Source organism: Pollachius pollachius (genome assembly GCF_949987615.1).
Source record: "Pollachius pollachius genome assembly, chromosome: 19".
Lineage (NCBI taxonomy): Eukaryota > Metazoa > Chordata > Actinopteri > Gadiformes > Gadidae > Pollachius > Pollachius pollachius.
Genome location: NC_136952.1, coordinates 17,411,531 through 17,438,637, shown reverse-complemented (window position 1 = coordinate 17,438,637; position 27,107 = coordinate 17,411,531). Strand labels below are relative to the sequence as shown.

Here is a 27,107-nt window from a genome sequence, read left to right as displayed (position 1 = left end):
TAGTTAGAGGGGCAACACGTGATGGTCCTTATTAACTAGAGGGGCAACACGTGTTGGGCAAAGAGAGTTAAGGAAAATTTATATTCAAAAAGCAGGTCACAGGCTAATAATCTTAAAGTGTTCAAATACTAGTGTGTCTGTTAAATGCTTAATACTTAGTATCTATAGTGTTTTCAGTGTATAGTATGATAGTGAGTTATTGGTCAGTGGAGCTTAGAACAGCAGGAGTTGATCGATCAGGGGGCTGATAGATCAATTAGGGGGCTGAGTTATGTCACTGAGGCGGGAAAGAGGCCTAGCCCTATGCCTCTTCCAATGCAAAATGAGTGATCTATAAAAACAAACCTGCCAGGACGATGTTCCACCTGTACTAAACTAAACTGACAGCTGTGTACCAACACTTCAGAGAGGAATTGAAGAGATTGAATACTGATACCTCACATATTGAATTTAATTGAATAAGTCTTATAGGACCACGTTCTAATAAACCTTCCCTCCAGCAGTGTTATTAACTTGTAGCGTGCAGTAACGGCTGGATTTGAAAGGATGTAGCCTGAGCCAACTCAAAGCTTGCAACAAAGTCAATATGTCATGTCTATCATCAGCTGTAGAAAATACATTTTAAAAGTAGGACAACACACTTTCATTTCTCAAACCAACTTTATTCAGATATACTTCGATCAGTATCAACACGTCATCAATCCGGCCAGCGCCATGCAGAGCTTTGGTATAGTCTTTTAAAACAGGAGGCAACACTTTATGTAAATTTCTGCTCCCAAAAGGTTTTTAGTGTCGACACATGAAGCGAGCCAGGTAGGCAAAGGTCTTCTCTGTGCACATCGCTCCCGACATCAGGACCCACCACGCATAGTCTTGTAAGACAAGTCAATCTGTTAACATTACCGGAGGAGTTTAAAGCTAGGGTTTATTAGGAGTGTAATTCCACGTTAGTCTGTTAACGCCTCCTGATAAGCACTGGTTATGAAGGCACTTGGTCAACCCATTGGAGTCCTGGTTCTTAGCCCTTAGCTCTTCATAGTGGCATTAATGCTGTTATGTGAGCAAAACAGGCAATGTGCATGAAAACAAAAACGCTGAGGGTGTTGCTTTTGCATTCCCCTGGGGTGCATAGCTGGATTCCTCCTATCAAAGGATTACATTCTAATTGAGATGAAACGCTGTGACAATCCTGTGTGCAAAAAGAGTGGTCACAATACAGAGCTCTTAAAAAGAAAGGAACGCAATATCAAAAGCATACTGATAAATCTATGCAAGCATCCCAAAACATTGGTCTCAAATGATACATACAAAGTATAAATGTTCATATTTACAACCAGAGATGTTAACAGGAAAAAGACCTCATCTCCAAATAGTTTTACACGGTGTTAAGGCTGTAGATACCAGAGGACTGCTGTCACATGACACCAGACTCCACTTGACAAAATCAACACTTTCAACTGGCCTTGGACTTAAACGCCAATGACTCGTGGCTTCACTTGGACCTGAAACTACGTGGTACCTTCCCCAAAGCTGAAAAGGTATGTTATTTAAAAAGTGTACCACGACTCAATTGGTTTCCCTTAAATGTCCCCGATTCAAAAAAGGTTTGCGTTCTTCATTCCCAGCAGGTCACTGAATTCCCCAGATCCACTTTGTCTGAGACAATGCCACAGCATCCAATCAAGCTGAGGCCCAGAACCTTGAAGAAGCTCTAGTCAGAGAATAATTATACCAAATATAATTTTGTTGGCGTACAGAAATTACAGACGCAACATCTTCCAACGGAGTTCAAAATTTGAAGTTGCACAACGCTAATTAGAGGCTGATCCTGGAGCTAATGCTCAGCAAATGTTTTTTATGTTATTAAGTACTTGATCAGTACTTGTTTTAAAATATAACTTTGTTTTAAAAAGCATTGATGAGTTATGTCAATTTAATCTATAAATAGGATAAAATGAAATAACATTTGGTGTAGGGCGCATAATGACTTGTTTTGTAATCAAAAACCAAAGTTGGGGAAATGGGTCTTGACATGGGTTTGCCTCTCTTGACGAGGGACTTGAGTGCAAAGACTTATTTGTGACTTGTAAAACAACGACATGGTCCCACCCTAGCCTGGCTTCGCCCGCCTAAGTACTTCCGCTCAATTTGAATTTCCCTTCAGTACTAGGTCTGGTTCTGCAGTATGTTAGTGGGTTTTCTCAGTCTAAATTTTCTGCGTCCAATCAGCGAACAGAGGGAATGGCTGAGATCAATGACGTTAAAGTCAGCTCTCGTTGATGGACATCTTCACAAACGGTGTTTGGTTTGTTACAGCTTGCGCGCAACGTGATTCCCGGCCAAACATTAGCGATTGGTTATGGTAGATCCAGAGTGGCACTGGGAAGATCCAATAGTTTTAAACTTCAACAGACACCCGCCTTCAAGTGAGTTAACCTTTGTCAATTGAGTAGGTCCAGGCTAGTCCCACCCCTGGTAAATACTGAAATGTCCCAGAATGCAAAGCGCTCAAGGAGATGACATAAATAAAGTAAGTAAGTTACACATGTTATTGATCTGTTCCTCTTCATTGGTATGGCTGTGTTTGACTGGGTTTATGCAACAGTTTTCAATCAACGTCTTTATGAAAATATGTTGAACAAAATGTATTCTTGGCTCCCAAAATTAATCCTGTTCACCAATAGTTGTGGGTGGGATTTGCCTGATTTCTTTGGAAGTAAACCCTCAAGCAACAACAACCAGAATAATATACACTCAGAACAGAAAAAATTAAATATCATACAAAGCATCCAAATAGCCAACAGTAGATCTTAATTAGAATGCAAAAAATGAAAAAGATCAGCTGGTGATTCATTATGTAATGAAAAGACAAATAATTGTGAATAAAATGTCTGAGAGTCTTTCCATGAAAGAGTTCAGCATATAGATATTTAAAACAATAAAAAATAAACGGGAACCAATATATGTGCAGTTCTAGTAAAGGACATCTTCCTGCAATGACTTCAACCTCTTGTCAACAGCACTGTGAGTGTGTGAGAGAGAGAGAGAGAGAGAGAGAGAGAGAGAGAGAGAGAGAGAGAGAGAGAGAGAGAGAGAGAGAGAGAGAGAGAGAGAGAGAGAGAGAGAGGCAGTGAAGGAGAGAGAGAGAGAGAGAGAGAGAGAGAGAGAGAGAGAGAGAGAGAGAGTGTGTGTGTGTCTACGGTGCGTAGTTAACAGAAGTCAGTGTTGGTCTCTTCTTGCTTTTGACTTTGAGGGATCCATAGCGTGGCTAATAAAAGACAAAAGTAAAATTCATTACATTCATTTTTAAATCAAGCAACCATAATACAGCAACAAATGTCCCTTTTTGTGAATTAAACTAAGACATTCCAAGGGAATTTGCTGTTTTTATTAACAAAGGCAAAGATATCATTCGAATTGTGCTCACGTTTGATGGCCATGGTTCAAATCAGATGCATTGTGGGATACCTCTTCTAGCCCTACCTCACACAGCCAGTATCTGGTAACGCCAGATATATACTTTGGAGGGCATAACGGCACTACATCCATGTGTACTATGCCCTGGACTGGCGGTGGGAATCACAGGGTACCTCACGATACGACACGACATATACAAATCGATATATTGTTAGACAATCGTTTACGATTCATCACGACATATGCCTAACCATGAATACAAAAGGAATGTGAAAAGGTAAAGCGTTGGTTTTCGGTCTTTATCACTCATTCTAAACTGACTTTTTCAGTTACTCGTCTTTGGCTAGCCAACTTCCGTTCAAGTTTCCTTCATTCATGTGTTGAACGCCACCACAAGGAGCAAGGAAAGTGTGCCTTATTTTATTGTTTAAAATATTGATATTTGGGGTGATATGTCCTGCTCTTCATGAATAAAGCATAAAAAAAATCGTAAAAATAAATATGTACAATATATCGATATTTGGCGCCAGCTTATCCTTTCTCTTATCGAAGGGCGAAGAAGGGCGACGATATATCACCGTTTCGATATTTTGTCAACCCCCTAGCATGGACTAGTGGAAATATTTTTCCAGAGCGGTTAAATCTTTGGATTAAGTGCCATGCTGCCTCTATTGAGTCGCGCATGCTGCCTGATAGGTCGCGTTTCCACCGCCAAAAGTGGGCGTGATGCGGCCTGAGCCGTACTTGTCTCGCATCAGTTCCGTGCGACAGGGGGATAATAACAAACAAAAGCAGTACCCGCAAGGTGTTTCTGTACAACGGCGAAAGTTTTGTTTATTGAAAAACGTGTTGCGCAAAAGTTTGACGCCCCTCTTGGACGTCCTACATTGTTGCTCTATGTTCATTGTGTCTCGTTCTTCTTTTTCCTTGGATTTAATAGCAGGATACACTGTGTCGGGCTGCTATGAGGTCACAATGCTTACATAGCTGCCGCGGCTATCCCAAATCGGTTCAAATCCCGCCCACTGCACTCCTGACCGTCCCTGGAAGAAGGGATCCCCTACTATGCGTTTCTTCTCAAGATTTCTTCTTGTTAATTTCAAGGGAGTTTTTTCTTGCCCTTGTGGGGGCTTGGGTAAAGGGGGTGTCATAAATATTTGGCCTGTTAAGCCCTTTGAGACTGTAATGGTGATTAAGGGCTATACAATAAATTTGAATTTAATTATTGTCGCAAGTAACTGAGCTGGGCTATACCACGCCCTCACTACTGGGCTGAGGCGTGCTGGGTCCGAAGCGTACCCGCCAGTGGAAAAGGGGCACAACAGACTCCACTGTCCGAACCATTCAGAATTAGGACGAATTTCAGCTAATGCGTATAGACATATTACATATGGTAAAATATATATACTTTAAAAGGTAGTAGTTCAAACGTTGGATTCATAAATATGTATGTCTTGTACAAATCATTGTGGGAGAGGGAGTAGGGCAGTGGGAGGGAGGGGGACATTAGTGAGAGAGGGAGGGAGACAAAGTGAGAGAGGGAGGGAGACATGGTGGGACATTAGTGAGAAAGGGAGGGAGACATCGTGGGACATTAATGAGAGAGGGAGGGAGACAGTGGAAGGGAGGGGGACATTAGTGAGAGAGGGAGGGAGACATCGTGGGACATTAATGAGAGAGGGAGGGAGACAGTGGAAGGGAGGGGGACATTAGTGAGAGAGGGAGGGAGACATTGTGGGACATTAATGAGAGAGGGAGGGAGACAGTGGGAGGGAGGGGGACATTAGTGAGAGAGGGAGGGAGACATTGTGGGACATTAATGAGAGAGGGAGGGAGAACGTGGGAGGGAGGGGGACATTAGTGAGAGAGGGAGGGAGACAGTGGGAGGGAGGGGGACAATAGTGAGAGAGGGAGGGAGACAGTGGGAGGGAGGGGGACATTAGTGAGAGAGGGAGGGAGACAGTGGGAGGGAGGGGGACAATAGTGAGAGAGAGAGGGAGACAGTGGGAGGGAGGGGGACATTAGTGAGAGAGGGAGGGAGACAGTGGGAGGGAGGGGGACATTAGTGAGAGAGGGAGGGAGACGTAGTAGGACATTGTTGCTGGTGCTCCCGGCCACTCACGTCTTTGCGGACCCGGGAGCGGGTGATCTTGACACTCTGCGAGCGCCTCAGGCCCCTCTGGGTGACGGCCTCATCCTCTGAGAAGATAGGGTCCGCCTCGTCGTCGGTGCGATCGTCCTGGTCGTAGTAGTACTCTGCACACACAGGTCCCATGTTAGCACCTCCTCCCAGACACTACCTGAGTGGTGGACGTATGACGCCCACAGTCCTCCAGCAGGGGGAGGCAGAGACACACAGGAACCACTAAAGCATCTCCTTTGTTCCTGGAGTCGGGAAAACACCAAAGAAAAACAACAACAAAGATGTCCTTTGGAGTCCTGGAGAACTGGCAGAAAACAGAGCTTTAAGTACAGGGACATGTAGTCCCATTGTAGCAGAGCTAAATAAAAGGGCCAGACTCCCCAGCAGGCTGCTTTCCCTCATGCCCTGGTCTGCGGAGCCTCCCTGCCGCGCTGGGCTGTTGTTGCTGCCACATCTGGAGTCTATTAGACCAGGAAGAGGAAGAGGGAAAAATCCCCTGCGTCGCCAGAGAAAGGCTGGAATCTGAGCCAGGCACAGAGTTTGTGTGTGTGCATGTGTGAAAGGATTCATTTGGCAGCAGAGTCTTCATATATCTACACAGATGTACATAAAGCATTTCACTAGCCCATTGCTGTTGAATGGTGTTCAATGCTGAGGTAGCCACCTCTCCCAGAACCACGGCCATAGGGGTATAGGTGAGAGGTAACGTTCTCCACATAGGAAGGGTGTGGTACTTCACAACAACACCACCTAGTCCAGGAATATTGGCTGCCAATCAGGACTCTAGTCCCTGCCTACTTGAGCAGTGGTACAGAGAGGTCCACCAGTCCTCTAATAAGATACTACAGTACTACAGAGTCTTAATTGCTTTAGTTATCTTTAGCACAGAGCTCTATAGCACACTACCATTCTGGCCAAGGCAGATTTAAATATGGAAAGCCACTCTTCTACAGAGCTTGCCAGTGAAAAAGGTTCAGCCTTTCACCCTGATGAAGGGCTGCATGTTGGGCCATGTTGGTCAGCCCCTAGGGGCCTCTTATCAGGGTCCTGACCGGCTCCCCATGTCTGAAGGTCTGGACAGCCAGCCAACTGGCCCCTTGCCAAGCAGGATCACACACAAAGAAAAACTCCCAACATGAGGAGAACACTGAGTTGGGCTACAGAATACTTTTTTACCATGACTGAGCTTTCTGGGAATTCTAGATTCCAGCCATTCCTCAACGTTACAAGTCGGAGGTTGGAATTCTCAAATTTCCTGAATCAGGGAGGGTCAGAGCCTTCTGGCCCGTCCCTAGACCGCAGAAAAGGATAGCAATAGTCATAAAACATTCCCTTAACAGTGAGTGTGTGAACCTCATACTCCTGTCTGTGTGTCTGTGTATGTGTGGGTCGGTGCGTGTGCGTAAAGTATCTCTCTTCCATGCTTAATTATTGCTATTCTCTTCCTGTCCTTTCCCCTTGTTTCTGCTGGGTCAGCTGGATTCACAGCGGCCCTCCCTGCCCCTCCCTCCCCCCCTCTCTCCAGCGAGCGGTTGTCACCTGGCCTGCTGTGCCCCTTCTCCTCCTCCTCCTCCTCCTCCTCCCCGTTTCAGGGCCCGCCCATTCTCTCTCCATCCATCACTTCCAACAGTACCACTCGGTACAGCCCACCTAAGCCGCCCCTCCCCCAACACTTCCTGTTCTCTTCCCCCTTCTCTTCACCTTCAACCCCCCCCCCCCCCCACACCATCCATCACACCCAGCAAAATGGATGGCAGCCACGAGGACGTGGAGGCAGAGGGCGCTCTGAGAGTCCGACGGTGAGATGTGTTGTTCTGGGTCTCTCTGGAGCGGGCTCAGAGTCAGAGTGTACACAAGGGTACGTCACCCAGATAATGAGAGACAGACCCAGAGTGCAGATGGATGTTTGAATGTCGCACACAATGTGTGCATTAGGACTCCTACGGTCTCCCCTGAGGACAGAGCAGACGGATCCTCAACAGAAAACCTCCAGTCTGACTCACAGGAGAACACAAAGCAACACCCAACCCCACATGGACGGAGAAACAAACAGGAAGGTCACATGAGACCTAAGGTAGCATTAAATAGTAGTGCACTAACCACTTCCAATAGGAAAGGATTCACTGATTAATCACTAATTCCATAATTGAACATGTGTGCGTGTGTTTACACTGTGGCCTCTGTGTCTTTTCTTAGACTCTCCTATAAACCCAGCCCTCTCTCCACCCACTGCCTTTTCCTCTCTCCAAGTAAGTGTTATGACTCACAAAGTGAAGCCACATTCCACGGTCACATGACCCTGTGTCTGGGCGTAGCCCTCTGAAGGTCATGTGCTGCTCTCCCAGGAGGGGCCGTCCCCCCCCCCGGGGGCGTGTCCAGCCTCGGTCACGTGCCTGAGGGGGACTGATCACAGCCTGCAGGACCACCCTGCAGGGCTTACGGGTCTTCAGAACAAAGGAGGGTACCTGGTCCGTCCACAGCGTCCGAGTTCTGAGCCCTCTTCACAGCTGGGTTGGAGGAGCTGTACAGGTACAGCTGGTTGCCCCGGGACTCGTCCTGCTGTCCGATCTGGGTCAGGTCATGCATGCTCAGACTCCGCAGCTTCTCCGTGATGGCACCTTGACCCTACACACACGAGCACGCACACGCACACACACACCCAGTCAGTAACCCAACTCAAACCCAATCAGGACCCACTTGTATAACACTTGTATTAAACCACATGCAGATGAATACAAGTCTGTTTCAATGGGCGGATAGTGCTTACGCACAAAAGGAAAAACTACAAAAGCTACAATAAATATAAAGCACAATTTGGACAACAAGGACATTTGCCTAAGGGACCCGTTGCATAATCCTATTGATGGCAAATGCCGCACTGGTATAGTGGTCTGACTTACCCAGGAAACTTGTTCATTACTGTAGTGTCTGACTTATACAGGAAACTGGTTTGTTACTGTATTGGTCTGACTTATACAGGAAATTATTTTATTACTGTAGAGGTCTGACTTATACAAGAAACTGGTTCATCACTGTAGTGGTCTGACTTGACAGGAAACTGGTTTATTAATGTAGTGGTCTAACCCTTATTACGGTAGTCGTCTTGTTTAGATGCCCCACAGGCGTTTGAAATATGACTCAGGAAAAAGGAGGGGAGTGCCCATCCATGCTTGTTTCTTCTGTGAGAGAACAGGAGAGGACCTGTCCCTGAAGACGTGTGCCAACAAAGGGAACGCAGCCTGAGGTCCATACAACGCCATCCCACCCCGGCTCAGGGACCAGGAGACCAATGAGATGTGACAGAGTTCTGTCTGTACATATTAGAACCCAAGTAAAACTCATCTGCTCTTGATGAATCACGCATTCCATGGTTCCCCTTTTCTCACTGGCCCGTGGTTCTATATTAATCTATGGGCGGGTACGAAGGAGCGCCACATATTTAACAGTTGTATGTGTGTAACATGCGTTACACACATCACTCCAGACTGGGTTAGTTTACTCCTAAAGCTGCTTTAGGCAGGTTCCATCTAAAATGACCCCTCCATCCATCCATCTGCACTGGAGAACAAGGCTTTAGGTCATCTCACGGGCAAGGGAGGCGAGAGAAGAGTGTGGAGACATCAGTAAGGGAATGCCATGCAGATTGCTGAAACATGAAAGGGTGTAGATGGGGAAGCAGAATAGGGGCTTTCATGCTGTCAACACTTGAAGTTGTGGATGCTTTACCTCCCCGAGGGGCCGGGTGAAGAACAGGGGTCCTAAAGACAGAGGGGGTCAGTACCAGAGGGGGGAAAACGGAGAGAGCAGAGAGGTAACTGGCACCAGCAGAAAGATTCCAATATTAATGATGTTTATACATCCATCTCTTTTTGAGTGTGTGCAGCAGAGTTTGGGGAAGGAAGTGCCCCAAATAAGGCTTAGGATTGGATTCATATCCAGTAGCATGTTAACAACATATTAGATAGTAATGTACGGTATACTTTATTGAAGTACTAAATACTACAATACTGTGGCCTCATTATAATATTAGCACCATCACCTGGCCCAAATCCCACATTATTTTGAACAGATCTGTCAAATATATATATATATATATATATTTTTTTTTTAATATATATTCATCCAATCTACAGCCCCGGCAAAGCCCTGCATGTGATGAAACGTTGTTACATCATCACTTTGACCTAGAGCCCAATAGTAGTTTGACCAACATCGCTAGTTACAGCAAGAGACTGAATGTTAAATGTACACGTGTACAAAGTTCATGCTCTGGAAACTAGCTGGTATGGCTGACATAAGTTGACATCCACAATGAGCTCATTGCTGGCCCCGTTTAAAGAGCTGCACCTCATTCATATATACATAAAAGAGGCTCCTCTTTCAGCCCAACAACACCATTGAACACTCTTCCAAATGTTTTGTTTGAGATTTTCAGCCAAGTTCCACACAGAGAGCTGGACGGCAGACAAACAAAGTTCAAATTAAAAAAAGGTACACACACACAGACACACACACACGAAGCTTGACATAAAAAAATGAAGGTATTCTGGGAATTGGCTTACTGTCACCCATTAGAGCCAGAGGGAAACATTGGACTTCTCTATGTGTTCAAGACTAATCACCTGGCATCACCTGTGCATGGTAAAGTCTGAGTGTGAGGGTCCGAAGTCTGTGCCACTAGCACAACACTGTGTATGCTCAAACACCGACCTACACACACACACACACACTTGCCTTCACAGCGGCGGTCACAGCAGCAGTGGCCGCTATACTCAGGCCCTGCTTGCCAAAGTTGACCATGGTCTCATAGCTCCGCTCCTTGGCCTGGACTATATAGTCATCGATCTCCTGAGAGGGCAGAAAGAGGAAGAGCGAGAGGGTGAGCTCCTAATAACACATAAGCACATTTCAATATATATATCAATAAGGAAAGGCCTCTCCACTGACGGTCACCCAAGACCCTTCACAGAGGAGCCCGAGTGCCAGAGCTTAAGGCTTGGAGTCCTTTACCCTCTCTCTGGAGGACAGCAGGGGGTGGAGCAGCTTCCTGTAGATTAGGCCGGCTCCTCTGGTGTACGGAGACAGCAGCCAGATGACGAAGGCTATCTTCAGCTCATAGTAGAGAGGGAACCTGTGAGACAGACGCATGCATTGAGCTTTGACCACCCATCTCTACGCATCAGCGGTGGGTCAAGATACGGCCCAGGAGTTTTTTGTGACTTTAGAATGACCTTGTGATGCACAGCAAATCCACAACTTACCAGGCCAGGGTAGAGTCGGTGATGGTCTCCACCACGGTGTACAGAGCGAAGACGATCCAGTACATCATCCACCTGACCTGCAGGGGGACAGACAGACAGGCTGAGCAGACGCACACTGTACAGGAAACGTTACCTATGATGTCAAACCTTCTGAAGCCAGACAAATGGCTCTTAAAACGGCCATTGTGAAGCACTAGATAAATGATAGTTATGTTATTACAACTCTAGTTCTATGATCGTAGGAGTAGCCGTCTAGGCTTTGCCTACGCCCACATGAAATATAACCTCATTTCAAGTTTGGGTATAACCTCAGATCCAGCAGTCATTCCACAGCCTCGTAGGACCATCCACATATTCATGTTGCCTGTCTACATGGGGTCTATCTGAAACTCTAAGCCACTTCTTCAAGGACAGGATGTTTCGGTCCCGCTCCCCAGGAGAAGTTGACTATCGCTGGCTGAGTCTGTGTTGGCACTTGGCCAATGATGTGCTTCACCGCCTCCAGCAACATGATAGGTCCAGATATGAAGTCAGAGAGAGCGAACAGACCTGTTCACCCAGACTGTAGCTCCTCTGCCATCACATTTAAGATCATTCATCTGATTCCTGATTGGTAAGATAACAAAAATAAGTAAGAAAAGACTTGACACTGGAATTGAATGGTGCTTTTGACGTTTAATTTCAGCAAGCCAAACAAGTTGAAATATCATTCACTATTGAGTGAATGAACTATCACATCCAAGATCTTTTCAAAGAGGTGAAGGTGATGCTAGCGGTTCACGGAGTAGAAATTTATTTCACAATGGTAGTGGAACATAAAAGATAAAACAGGTTAATCAAACAATCTGTTTACATGCTTCCAGGGTCTTCTGGTGAGGCGCTCTGTAGGAGAAGCTAGGTCGGCTTGTACTGGCCAATAGGGTGCCAGTAGGATGTTAAGAGATGATGTCATCGTCAGCCCATTGTCAAGTGAAGAGGCTCCTTGATATATTTATAAACTCAATGAGGTTATCAAGTCTATAAAACTATAGGTTATAGCTTACATGTAATATAGTGCTTCAGAAGGCCTCTAGAGAGATGTCTGTCCTTCTTGTGTTTGGACAGAATGATCCCATGGCCATGCTCCCTATGCATGTATAGAGGGCTCATTCTAAGGGGACCAATACATATGGCTGGACCAGAAATCTAAATTAAGATATGCAGTTACAATGATATGGTTAGGTGATTTCCGATTAATTTAACTGCAGTAAACCCTGACGTAGGGCTGCTCGATTAAGGAAAAAATCATAATCACGATTATTTTGGTCAATATTGAAATCACGATTAATCAAAACGATTATTTTTGAAAATTTTGCCTTAAAAAAATTCACAAAATGGTCAAAAAGAAAATGATCAAATCTAAAATAATGTACAGATATGTATCCAGCTGCACTTTCTAGAAAACATTTTATAAATAAAAGTTAAAAAAAACGACAATTTGTCTAGTTTGTTTGACGCTAAAATCGAAATTGCGATTAAGATGTTGATTAATCGCCCAGCCCTACCCTGACGGCATCAGAGCATTATAGAACGTAGGCTACAATAGGCAACGTCGGTGTGTGATGACGGCAGCAACTCCCAAAATAAATGGTGAAATCCCCATGTGGAAATCCCAGTACTCCTAGCGGCATGCTGGTATTTTGTCAGCAGAATGAGTGACCCTGACCGGGCCGGTACATGGGAGTCTAAGCCAGGCCTCAGCCAACCGGAGAGCGTACTGACACTTGAAGAAGATCCACTATTCTTTTCCTAAGCCGATATGAAGGACAATTTTCTCTCTATAAACAGAGAGAGAGAGAGAGAGAGAGAGAGAGAGAACGTCATTTGCAAATATTATATTATAAATATTATAACTACTTTGGATTATAGCAAGCAAACAGTCGTATCCTTAAGGTATAAGAGACATACATTATAAGATGTAGATATAGGAGGATAGGAGACATTGCTTATGAATTACATTTCAGCAATTTGCGTTTGAGTGATAAAACATTAGGTAGCTAACGCCGTCACAATGTTAAGCCCATATGCTCATCTACATTAGAGGTTTGCAAGTATATCACCTCGTAAAGGAGATAAACATTAGCATCACCTCATAACCGACTAAAAAACAAGGAAGAGAGTTTGCCACAACGTGCTCTCAGTCCATGAACGGTCATTGAAAGCATCAGCGTCTAAACTAATTGCTTGCAAAATAAGGATCCAATCGGAGTCAGATTAAATATTGTACATCCAGTAAAATCCAGTAAAAAAGGGATTGCTGAATAAATATATTTTGTTATGCAATCATAAAACTGTATCCAGGGCAAGTAAAACGATTAGAGCATCTGGAATCTAAGATCATCGTTATCCGCCGATCTCGATCCCTGTGTGACATTAGGATTCAAACATGATGTGCACGTGTGTTGTGGACAAAAAGACAAATCAGGACCAGCAGCGGCACACAGCTCCATTCAGCCAACGTGCTTTGGAAAAAATGTGTGTGTGTGTGTGTGTGTGTGTGTGTGTGTGTGTGTGTGTGTGTGTGTGTGTGTGTGTGTGTGTGTGTGTGTGTGTGTGTGTGTGTGTGTGTGTGTGTGTGTGTGTGTGTGTGTGTGTGGGTCTGTGTGTGTGTGTGTGTGTGTCTGTGTGTGTGTGTGTCAGTGTTAAAATCTTGGTAGCTCATATACTTACATATTCTTTGACATTTTTGGTCTTCACTGCTTTGTAAGAGTAGTATGCAGGATAGAGAGTGCCAAACAGCAGCCTAGGAAACAAAACAAAAGGGTCCATCTCATTAAAACCACTTCAGCTTGTTAAATGTTCTCTCATCAATATTGGTATGCTACGAATGTAGACTACGAATGCCAAGCTAAGTGTGTGTGCTGTATCCAATTGAGATTATACAAGCGTCCGATGAAAGTATATAGAATAATCAAGCACTCCTAGCCAGTGAACACGTAAACTCAAGAGTCTCTAAAGGGACATACACAAGATAATCCCATGTTCAATTCAGTTTGGGACAAACAGGAGAAATTGACTCAGGCTTCCCTCTTCCGTCTCTGACAGAGAGCTGCTGTTGAATCCTGCCCTGATAATATAGGGGGACCGTTTGGGCTTGGTTCACTGCCAGTGAGGCCCAGTCGTGACTCGACAGGACGAGCGCCCAAAGGTCTATCCACACCATTATTATGCTGCCTGGCCGTCATGTACGACGTTGTTTTGATTTGTTTGAATGTTAAATGTTGAACTTTAGGCTAGGTTAAATAGAAGTCATATCCAAAGTATACTTTTTATTTCACTTCAGTCAGTGTATCGTGCACATGCAGTGATGCAGATTTAACAGGCCACAATGGCTGATCAGTACATAAGCTAGTCCCATAGAGCTACATTAGCTGATCAGTTGAGACGCTAGCCCCATAGAGCTTTAGTTTAGTGATCATCAGTACAGAAGCTGTTTAGGTTTAGTGGCCACTGTATAGTCAACAATACAATCAAATACTCAACTATCTTCTCATGCACAATTTTTTTTAGCTCATCAGCCAAATATGTGTTTATAAGCCACCTGACTGGTCGAAAAGTGAAATGCCCAGTTCACCCAAATTAGAGCTGGTCTGCTATCAGGCTTTAAATTATTAATTGAACGTCTTATTTATGAAAATACCATAGCAACAATACTTCACCTAGCACATTACCCCCTCTTTATTATGATTTATAGGTACAAAAACAAAAACGGACCAGAAACAGAAACTCGGTCCCATTATATATGGTTTCATCCCTAAAAAACGATGTTTAACGTGAACTTGATCAAATAATTGTTTGCATCATGGGTCGTTTGAGTTCTGTAGCTTCCCTTTAACCCAAATCATACAATGTTGTTTGTGTCATTTTAAGACATTGAGGCATTATTTCTAAGAGTGTATGTCTCTTAACAAGCGCAAATAAAAAATATGTGTCGCGGTACAAGTTAAAAAAACTATGTTTAATGCATTTTATAGTTTGTTTAATTGACACCTAGGGGGGCTGAACTTTGATCTCCACTGCATGACTTAGTAGCTGTAGTGGTTTTGGTTTGCGGTCTCATGTTGCCTCTAAAGGCAATCAGACAAGTACTCACATCAGTTCACTTGACCTTAGAGAAGATGAACACAGAAGACACAACAGATACTGGTGGTGTAACTGAGAAAAACTGAGAAAATAATTGAACCGGACACCCACTATGAAAACCTACTACACCATTTTATTTAAGGGTCTAGGATTGGATAGTGCAGTATGGCCCAACAATGAAAAAAAACATTTACCTTCGTCACACATCTGCATTAAAAAAAACTGTGCATCTGTGTTTTTTCAGGCCTGTAACAAGCCTGTCCAATAATTTAATCCGGCCCAATTTAAATGATTGGACAGGCATGCCTTATGCCTTTCCATCTACCTACCTGGCTAACATAGTCCTGCTCTCATTAGGCCCTAGTCTCCACCAGGCTAGATGACTTGTGGCTAAAGCTAGAGCTAAAGCTAGCCGAGTGACGTGTTCTGGGGGAGGGGCTTTGGAGAAAGGCCTGAAGGGAGGGGAGGATTTCTACAGATGTATACTAAATCTAGCTTGCTCTGGCTGGTTTCTGTCATTGTTCTATCCTAGCTGTAGACCTTGATTTGAATAGAAGACCAACATGTATTTGTAAAAAACATAATCTTTCTGGAAGTCCCTTATGGTGTGTTCCAGATGCCTCGTACACCACCCGTACGAGTTGCAAGTGATGAAATCTCCCAGCTTTCTTGGGGCATTTCACGGTGGAACGCCCCCGGTGGAATGTCGTTTAATTTTAAATGCTCCTACACACTTGATAACATTACTACTTTATTAATGTCACCAATTTATGCATTGCACGGTCTTGCTGTGTGTGCAATACAATGTAAAGCTGTGTTGTTTGTTTTCGAGCTGGTTTGCTAAAGAGGTTAATGTAGCTAACAATAACAATGACTGTCCAATGACATGACACAATCACAAAGATCAATGGGAACGCTATAAGTGCTACAACACAGGAAATTACATCAAAAGTGCAACTCGTAAGGCTGGTGTACGAGGCATCTGGAAAACACCATTACACTCTGTATCTTTGGAAGCGATGTAAAGAATAACATAAGTCTCCAACAGCCACCTGGGTTAGTGGAAGGCTGGTTTCTTTCTGCTGCCTTGTATTCTCCTGCTGTTGCTATGGAAACCACAGCCTGCTGGAGCCAGCTCTCTGTCTCTCCAACTGAGGCCCTTGCTCTTCTCACCTATCTTTATGAGCCAGTGGAGCCACTGTTTAAGATGAATTCAACACTATGGGATTTAAAACCATGGATTTTGGGCTGGGAGTTCTATGACAGAGCTGGGGGGTGGGGGGTGATGTCATCTCCATGGTTACGACCCACGCCAACTTTAGGAAACTTCTTTAGTACAGTTGTTGTCTAATTTATGAGCGATGTCGATCTGAAATCCGCCACACACCGTAGCGTTATTCTATTCTATGAGTCTGGGAAGCCTAACTCTCACCTCCGGACATTAAAAACATTGCTGCTCATACGGAGCTTCACCATCCACACACACACCATAGCGTTATAATAAAGTAAGTGACTTCTTTCGGACGCCACAGTCAACCACTGCCCAGACAGAGCTCCACAAGTCCACACACACACACACACCGCGCCCCAGACAGAGCTCCACAAGTCCACACACACACCGCCCAGACAGAGATCCATATGTCCACACACACATCGCCCAGACAGAGCTCCACACGTCCACACACACACCGCCCAGACAGAGATCCATATGTCCACACACACACCGCCCAGACAGAGATCCACACACACATCGACCAGACAGAGCTCCACACGTCCACACACACACCACCCAGACAGAGCTCCACATGTCCACACACACACCGCCCAGACAGAGATCCACACACACACCACCCAGACAGAGATCCACACACACACACCGCCCAGACAGAGCTACACACTTCCACACACATGGTCGGAATTTCAGAGTGCCTCGGAAAAGGCACGACCAAGCGGCTAAAACATAGGCTTTTACCCCTTTTCTCTTTCTCTCTCTTCAGTACTTATTTCAGTAACGGTGATCAAATGGCACAAATACTATGTTGACACTCATATAAGACAAATGACCATATTTAAAACCAAAGGAAGTGGTTTTGGGGTCACTGGTTCTTAAGTCCCTCTGGTAACTTCCTGTATTCTATGTCTATACTGTTGGGAGCCAGGCCTGGACCAGAAGAGAAGAGTAGAAAACATGAGTAATGCACCAGTTTTACTGCTGTGATGATAGCAGGGAAAAGGTTTCCAATTGCTGATTTTCATTCACTTAAAAAGAGTCTCTCCATCACATGCCATACTACAACAGTCAACCTGACGTTATAAGTAAGAGGACTCATGGTATGAAGTGAAAGAGAAACTTAAAGCAGCAGTCACAAAACAATCCAAAACATCTGGACAACAGCAAGTAGGGCTGAGGCAGAACATCCAGATGTGTGTTCCTCAGGGATGTATTCTCATCCCAAAACAAGCTGCTTCTCAAAGAACGCCCATGTATACGCCCCTGCGTAGAAGGTTGGGATGCATTTTTCTGATGTAGAGGTGATGGGCCTATCCCAGGGATACACTTATAATATATGTAATCATAACCAATATGTACAACGTTCCTCAGTCTGAGAAGCTTTAGTTGAGGTAGAGGTATCATCAACTATGACCTGGGCCAACATTAGATGGCCAAATTATCCTTGGTTAGATTTGTATTGGGATATGAACAAATTATTAGAATAGTCACAATAGCACTGACACTTGCCGTCAGGAGAATCAGCAAGACCCACGCAGAAAGAAGCCCATTTCATGAATTGAACATTTAATAAATAGGCTACCAGGGTTTTCCAGAACCTTGCACAAGGTTCAAACCACCCATTTCATATGAGATGATTGGAAGTAGGCCTTATAAATACTTTGGCTACACTGAAAATCTGCTGTCACCGAGTTAGACCCGGATCGATGAGTGAAACCAAAGCCCCCCACAAAGCGAATACTAGGCGGAATTGTATTTTTTTCCTGCCTTATTAACACAACACTGTAGGAATTAAAAGGGAAAACGATCAGTTGATAAAAACTTGATTCTGCAGCAGTAATAGCAAACCAAAGTGCTATTACACTTTTAGTAATTCAATTTAGTTTTTCAAGACTAGATTAACCAAATAAGTGACTAGATTAACCAAATTAACCAATATAATTTGTATATGATGTGGAATTAGGGCAAAGGGTTCAACATACTTGACTATTAACAAATTTTACTATAAGGTCATTGTTGTCCCAGGTTCTGTGCTGGCGATTGAGTTCTCTTCCACACCAACCCCATCTTATCACACACTCTAATTGTAACACACAACCACACACAGAGGGATGAAGTTATTAAAACAATTGAATAATTGTTTGAAGAAAGCACCCATGCCATCTTGCCATTCATCCTGTTCTCTTCGTTCTTCAGCCCCGAAACTCCCCAAACTCCCAAAATCTCCTCTCTGAGAACACAGGGCCCCACTGAGCAGGCTGGGCTCCGGCTCCCTGAGACCCCTGGGTGCCCCGTTTGCAGGGAGCCAGATGTACTGAGGTGCAGCGGGGAGGCTGGACCTGAGGAGCGGGTCTATACCATTTGAGGATAATAAAGTAGAAGTATAATACGAAGTGGTAGTGCAGACAATATCTGCCCTATCCCTGGTAGAGAATGTAGAAACACAATATAGAATATAAACCGGCTTGAAAGACTGGTCTTCACATCACACACCCTGCTCTGAAATAACACCTTGTGACTAGCATCAGCATGCAGACTCATTGTTGTATAAATAGGCAGGTCACTTATCAAACTATCTAGGGTTGTTTTGCAGCTGTATCCTTGTCTAAGGATTTATTTAAAGCCAAGGGCGTAGGATCCGGGGGGGACGGAGGGGACGTGTCCCCTCCAATATTGAGACAGGTGCATTTGTCCCACCTAAAAATTATACCGGGGGGAGAAAAATATTTTATTTTATTTCGAAAGCGCAACACAGCGTCTTGTCACCGCTTCTTATTCTACAAAACTGGATGATTGAGCGTGCAATTAAATAATTGATTTGATATTTCTCAGTTCATTACTGACATTCAAAATGTGTTTTCCTTTACATTGACAAATGTATCTTTTTAGTAGAATAAAATATATTTGTGAATTTTTTCAGTGTAGTTAAATTATGACATATTTCTGTTCAAACCATTAACGGATCTGTCAGGTTTCCGATATGTGTCCCCCCCAATGTTAAACTCATTCCTACGCCCCTGTTTAAAGCTATGGTAGAGCATTTGGTAGAGCATTTCCTGACTGGGGGGGGGGGGAGGGAGATTAGAAGTGGAGTCCTGGGGGGTGATTTGCTCATTCGCATAATTTCGCATTTGCTCATTCGCATAATCGAGCACAAAATACATTTCAAAGTCGACCAGCTCACTTTCCGATCTTCGCGATCTCCAGTCCCTGAAGCAGAGCGAATTCAAATCGCTGGCACAACGGGCTGATGGTCACCAGTTAACACGGTCACGAGTTGAACTGAAACAGCGGCAGCCGGAGCTGTGCCCCGCAACCTCTCAATCAACATACGCAACAAACTGTCAACGTCGCAACCAAGTCAATTTTGTCTAGTGGGGAGTAACTGAGCGCGCCCCCCAAAGTGGTACAGCCCAGGTGGGCATTGAACTGCGATTGGCCAGAAAGACGTAACAGCATTGAACTCTCGTGCAGGCGTGACACACCAACACACACTTTTAAGGAGTTCTTCATCCGCTCCGAATCCTTGCTTGCCCCAACAAGTTTGGGCGGCGTGCTTGTTGTTTTGTTTCCGGTGTAGCTAGATCCGGTATGGTGTTGTAGTTTTTCTAACGTGACTAGTAATTGCTAGACAGCAGGTGAAAAAACTACAACGTTTGCCAAGCCAAAAGAGCGCTAATCGTGCGATAGAAAAATTAACGACGTTAAAGTTGGTTTGCTTTAACGCCGTTAATAACGCGTTAAACTGACAGCACTAATATAAACTATAACCGCATTTCACATTAATCGCAAATATCCCGCTGCTTCGGGTTTTCCTTTGTCGGCGCGTTGAGAGGAGGCGCGGGCGAATCCGCTGTCAGTGCGTGTGCATGTATCAGTGATACGCGGGTTTATCCAATATGTGGTAGTGTCCCCATAGCCTTATCCTACCAGACTCTCGTACTTCATTTAGGGAAATCAAAATATCGTACTAAAGTGTGACGTCCCGTTTCCATAGCAACCCATGTTCGGTTCTACACAAACCAAATTAACAAGGGGAAATCCTATGCCACACGAACGTTTTATAGAAAATGAATAATTTATTTGCGAATTGATTTGCGAGTTTGCTTTACTTTAATTGAGCGGAAGTACTTAGGCGGGCAGAGCCAGGCTAGTGCCCGCTCACCATAGAGTACTAAAGTGAAAACGTCACGTTGCCCTGGCAACCGGATTTTCAGTTTTTAAACAACCGAACGAGAGATGGCGTTTTCCATTGCTGCCATGTGTTGTTTCTTTCAAAATGAAAATAAATCAATTTCAAGAGGTGAAAATCACTACCAATCGAAACATGTCGAGGCTTTCATGTATTCCCCTGGGGTATTAAAAGGAAAAGTTTGACGACGTTACTTTAGTTTTTCTTTTATATATATATATATATATATATATATTGTAATGACCACAGGCGAGGTAGTGAGCGAAGTAAGTCCATAGGAGCTTTATTAGATTCCTCAAAAAGGACAGACAGGCGCAGCTCAACCGGAACACTCAACAACCGGACACACCCACCCGGAAGGAAACCCCCGGGACCCCCCTCTCAGAAGGCCACTTCCTCCCAAACCCTGTGACGCTACATTATATATATATATATAAATATATACATTCTCAATATTACTTACATCATTGGTAAAGCAAACTCGCAAATCAATTCGCAAAAAAATCATTAATTTTCTATAAAACGTTCGTGTGGCATAGGATTTCCCCTTGTTAATTTGGTTTGTGTAGAACCGAAAATCGGTTGCAATGGAAACGTGACGTCACACTTTAGTACTCTATTGGCATGTATGCGCGCTTGTCTCTGTGTTCGTGTGCGTGTGTGAACGACAATGACAGGGAGAAAGAGTGCTATGCGGAGATGAATGAATGGAACGATATTTATATTTCAAAATTGCAAAAAAATGTATGTATGTAGGTATGGGAAACACTGCTATGTGTTCATGCCATTCAGGTTGTCCCCGTGCACAGGCTCAGGTAAGCAGAGCTTACCTAAAAATCAACTTGCATTTCATTTGACAGAAAATTTAGGCGAACATTAGCCTAATATCCTATAAAGTAAGCTTTTATAATATACCATAACTAATATAAACCTCTATGCGATCAATCGGTGGCGGTTGAGACGGAGAGCTCCGGTTTGTTTCAGCACAGTGATCACATCCCCACAAATATCACGACAAAACAAGATGAGACTGGTTTTAGCAGCTATTTCAATGATTAACAAGGTAAAAATATACAAAAAAGCTCAGCTTACTATAGTATTAATGGTTTGGTAATTCATTAAGCATGAAAAGAACAGGCAGCAGTAATGTTTTATCCCTTTATGGTTGACCAACGAATGAGTGATTTCTCTCTTGGTAAATAGTGCTCGTTCTGCCGTGGAATGCCATTCCAAACTTTTCACAACGTTCAAACCACCTATTACTTTGTGCTGACTAGGAGAAGGCCGACATGTCTTCTGAACAGTTGAAGATACCTTTAAGCTCTTCCATTAGCATGTCCGACTTGGACGAGTGGATCGCAAAGCCACTGATGTCAAGAAAATAATCCTAAATGATGTTGTTCTTTAGCTTTTTATGTTTTTTCCTCTCTTTTTGGTCACCCAATCTTATAATATTCGTTTAGAAATCCAAACTATCAACCAAAATTTGAAATTAGGTTTTCCTACAGCGAATTCAATCATGGAAGAGCTTGTTGCAAGAAAGAATAGAAAATTGGTATAATCTGGGATTATACAGACGGTCCGTGATTGGGGTGGCTGGGGTCTTTGATAATCCTGAAGGCTTTACTGGCCGTTCCCGTATAACTTGTGGCTGGAGGGAAGCTCCCACCCAGTGAGGCGCTGGGATGCCCGCACTCTCCTCTCCAGCGCCACCAACAGTTGAGGGTCGACATGAACAGGCTGTTAGAGGACCAGGGGGCCCAAACACTTTTTGGTGTAGTTCTCAAATGATTTTTGAATTGACTTTTTCAGCACCAATTGATCGGACAGCAACCGCATAAGACATCTTATTAAGGGCGCAGTCACACCTATTGTTGGGTTGACTTTGTCAGGACCATGGTCGCTGTCCTCCAATAAACCAAGGACACCCATCTTGAAATCGCTCTTGCACTTAAAAGAAAGGTAACAAAGGTGGACATTGATCGGACACATGAGCTACGGCGGATGTAAAACGCTTTGCAGAGCACCTCCAGTGGAACGAGGAACAAGAGAACAATCATAAATAAAACATGAGGATTCATGTGAGACGGAGCTAGACAATATATAAATGAACATGAGGATTCATGTGAGACAGAGTTGGAGCTGTGCTGCCTTGAGACGGTGGTGGTTTGTTTCCTGTAGATTGTTGGACGTCCTCACCTCAAGCAAATCCAAACGTTGTTTAGATGAAAGCGGAGGAGACCCACGTCTTTCTAGCAGACCAGTCTGACGGTTTGGTCCGCAACAAAGTTGACCCACCACCCCAAGACAAACCCAACATTGGACAGGCTTTGAGTGTGAACAGACCAGATTTGTCTCCTTGGCACATATAGCAGCACCATCCTCTGGGACCCATTATACTTAACACAGAACTAAACCTAGAATAGCATCTCACAACGTGTGGTGTTGACTATGAAATGCTACCTGACACAGTGCTTTGTGGCTCGTCTGGCGAGTCAGACCAGGGACAAAACAGGGATCTGAAACCGGCTGCCTTCCTCCAAGGAGCTAAGCTCAGCACAGGTGCATTTGGGCAACACTTCTCAATGGCAGAGAAACTTAGGGAGGGAGCTTCCTTTGGAGTTTATATTGTAGTCTTCTGCTCTCCTTCTAGATTAAAATATGACCTACAGTCACCTCTGTAATCCTAAATCCTCCCGTTCTGTCGTTTTTGCTGCCGTTGTACATGAAGACATAAAGGGATGTTGCCAAATATTAAAATAATCCAAGTATCCTTCATTAGTTTAGTATTTTAATATTATTTCAATAGTGGTTGAGGTCAAGTACATCATCATAATTAGATTTGGAAGTTTATCTAGTTGTTACATGAAGCCAATAGTCAAACAACCATCACTATCAACAGCATTACCACTCGGTCAAACACAATACGCACACACTCAAGAAAATTATATATGCAGCGTCTACATAGACGCTGGCTGTTTAGCAGGTTAAACACCTCTGTGACCTGTTTTACCTCCAGGTCCCGTGTATTTCAGCGGTACGCCTCTTGTGATTGCCTGACAGAACTATTAAGAGGCCAGCCCTAAAATGTTTTCACGTTGCTTTGCATTTAAGATTGTCGTCATCTTTGATAACCAAGGTAGTCAACGATGATGCTCTCTTGGAGGTATTTAGGTCATTTCTGCCACTCAATCAAAACAATAACAAAAGCCGTAGTTTGGTGACAAGATCATTGGGTTGAATCTATTGTTTGTTTCAGAGTCGTTGTCATGACCACCATTTCCGGAGAAAATGTATCTGCATGGCTCCACATGGACCAACCTAGTCTATGGTAATAAAGAATTAAAGTTTATCTTTGTTAAGCTTATTCATGAGGATTCGTTACGATGACTAGCAGAACGACCACTTACATGCCACATGTCATTACATTTATCTGAATGCAATATTTAGTATTACTCATTTAAAGTGTGTTTCCTGGGCTATTCCTTGCATTCTGAAGAGTTGAGGCCACACAGAAGGATGTATTGTTTTCAGGTGCATATCAGAAGAGTGGTGTTCACTCATTGCCGTGTCTAAACTCGCTGGTTACCCCTGGTCGTGGTCGCTGGGTTCAAATACAAAATACTCCCAAACTGCGATGATACATTTGGCTTTGTAACAAGATCCACGTTTTAAGAGGCAACTAGAGCCGCTCCAGGCTCCGCTTCTGGCTCCATTACACCTCTACCACTAGGCCTCCGAGGTTGCAAATAGTCTTATTCAGGCTTCAATTGTATCTTAAGAATTTCAATTTCTCCCGTTTAAACAGCAGACTGGTTCACTGATCTTCTCAGGGTGAGTGTCCTTGATTGATTTGATTGGTCAGGAGGACAGGAATTTTCCAATGTCGGCTTCCCTTGATAGATGTAATGTGTACACTCCGTCAAGAGACCTGGGCATATGGATGGGTCATCTTTAGTGTGACGAGAGATTTACAAAGTATATATATAAAAAGACCTGTGAGCTCAGCTGGCGGTGAACCTCCTAAAAAGCCGGTATGGCGGGGATGGGCACTGCGGCGCACCTCCTAGTCTGGCGGGGATGGTTATTGCTGCAGTCCTAATAGCAGCACATCGTAGTAAGCTAGGTGGATATTGACATATATAATGAATTAGGTCTACTTTACTATGGTTTCCCAGGAAATTATGGGTTATAGAAGGTATGATGACTATGCTGCAATCAACTCAAGTTACCTTTAAATAAAATGTAGAACATAGTTCTGGTTGTTTTTATATACTTGAAAGTGGAAATGTTAAGATACCTTTAAGGCATTGTGTGTAATTGTCTTTGCGCAATATACATTCACACTTTTAGCAACAAGAAGCTTAGCTCACATCGGAGAACCTATGCTTAACCTTGTCGTCAAAAAGCAACTTCTCTATCAACACACAGCAAGAAACCACACCGACGTCAGTAGGAAATCTAGCAGAAGATTTTGCACAAAGGGTATTGCAAAATCTCCCACAACTTATTCAAACTAAACCTAAATCTTGATAACATTTTTTTTGGGAGTTGTGTTTGACTTGGAATAAAAAAGCGTCCCATCTAGTACTGACATTACCCACATCATGTTCCATCTAGTCTGGACAGCAGTACTGACATCATGTCCCATCTAGTCTGGACAGTAGTACTGACATTACCCACATCACAATCTTTTTTCATATGGAAGGGAAAGTTGCGACCATTAGATTTTGGTCAGCAAAAAATCATGCATGAAATATGCTTCCTGCTCATCTCTGCAGATACAACACCAAGATGCACAAATAGAAAAGGAGGATCCATGACCAACAAAATTGTTAGAATTATATCGGCTTCCATTCCACACCGACCACGGCTTTGCCCAACAATGGTAGACTAGATGATTACGCTAGCATGTCAACCGATCAGGCAGACTGGTTGGATGTTCTTTCAGGGGGAAAATACAGTTTGCAGAATTGAATACGTGTAAAAAGTTACATGCAAAGGAATATCCTTTAGGAGTACATTCTGCACCAGACCACCATGATGCTTGTGCAATATCATCGCAAAGACAAAATACTTAATACTTTTAAATGACTTAAGAACTAATCAGATGGATATTAGAAAGTCTTAATAAGAAGGGAACCCAGTGGTCTAAAATACAGGCCTACAGTCCATGGGTCCTGCTCGGGAGGCTCTGTTTAGTAGAAAAGCTTGTTAAAAACAAGAAAGCTATTCGACCATCGCTGATCACATTGGCATGCAACTATTAACACTTTGTTCTATGCACCAGGAAGCCTATTGGAGATGAGACGATGTCCAACTGGCCCAAAGACCGATGAGGACTGACGGCAGCCTCCGTTAATTTACGGCAGTCTCCCTTAACTCAGGCTAACTCCGACCTAAGACCGACGAAGGATAACAGTATCTATAAGATTAAATCTCTATATAGATAAAGATATGTTGCAGACGTGTCTGCGAAATAGAGATGTTTATACGTCCGACGTCTCAGCTCTTCAAGTGACTCACACCCGAGTCACACGTTTCAGCTCGACGAGTTCAACAGGTTCGGCTCGTAAGCTCGCATCACAGCTCCCGGAATAACCACAACAGCACAAGCATCACACAACCACTAAACTAACCCCCATGCCTACCTTCGTTGACATGGGGTCTACATGTTTGTATCCAACAGTGTGTCCAAAGCATAGGTCCAAAGAAAAACACACAGCTTGTTGTCTGGATGGAAATAGCTTAGCATGCTAACACAGCCCGGCGTTAGTAATCGTGTGTATAAAAGGTGCTTTCATCTACTAAGCAGTAGGTCGATTGAAATTCAACTTACACAACGCTTCGTGAGATCATCCAGGACACCATGGCTCTCTTCGTTTGGACGGTGTTGATATCTTTAGATGAGAGGCCCAAAGACCGATGAGGACTAACGGCAGCCTCCCTTAATTTACGGCAGCCTCCCTTAACTCAGGCTAACTCCGACCTAAGACCGACCGAGGATCAAAGTATCTATCAGATTAGATCTCTCTCTATCTATATATAGATATATGTGGCAGACGTGTCTGCGAAATGGAGGTGTGTATATGTCCGATAAGGTTGAGTTCTCAGCGCTCCTTCACCTCCTCCGGGGACCGCCTCACCTCTCTGTCTGGCACAGCGCAGAGAGGTGCGCAGTGTTGCCAGATTGGGTCAGATTTCCCGGCTACTCTGGCAACGCTGGATGCGGCGCGCTGCAGCCACGTGTTGCCAAGTTGACCGGGAAATCTGGCTCAATCTGGCAACAATTGAGGTGCGCCCACCTTCAGTGACGTAGAGGAAGAACAACCCCAGCATCATTTCGATTGGTTCGGTCCGGTCTGTTTACACTTAATACACGAAGGCCATTGGTTCGGTTCATTTTGACAGCGGTGGTTTATTGAAATCCATTTTCTACATTGACAACGAATTGCTTTACAAAGCTACAGAGTTGGAAAGTTTATTTTTTTTTCATTGCTGTTGAAATAAAGTGCCCTGTGTAAATCTGTTTACTCTTTTGATAGGAAAGGTCTGCCCTTAAATGGCACAGTGAGCAATAATTATAGAAATGGAAAGCAGGTCTCTCTTGTGACATTTCAATTAACTTTATTTTACTTATGCATATATTTTACTTTACTTACTATATGTATAAATCACATGAACCGGGTCAATTTACACGCACCCAGAGGTTACAAATCGTTTAGGTTGCATGTTAGTTAA

General features: G+C 43.9%; 1 protein-coding gene across 1 annotated transcript; it reads right to left on the bottom strand.

Annotated features, from left to right (window-relative positions):
* Positions 1-652: 652 nt before the first annotated feature.
* reep3b (receptor accessory protein 3b) lies at positions 653-26,517 on the bottom strand. The gene is made up of 8 exons (XM_079756937.1): positions 26,206-26,517; positions 13,531-13,603; positions 10,822-10,898; positions 10,571-10,691; positions 10,295-10,408; positions 8,026-8,185; positions 5,540-5,673; positions 653-3,268 (listed from the first exon to the last, which is right to left on the bottom strand). Exons 1-8 carry the CDS (start codon positions 26,235-26,237, stop codon positions 3,197-3,199), a joined length of 783 nt encoding a protein of 260 aa, XP_079613063.1. The 5' UTR covers positions 26,238-26,517; the 3' UTR covers positions 653-3,196.
* Between the last annotated feature and the right edge of the window lie 590 nt (positions 26,518-27,107).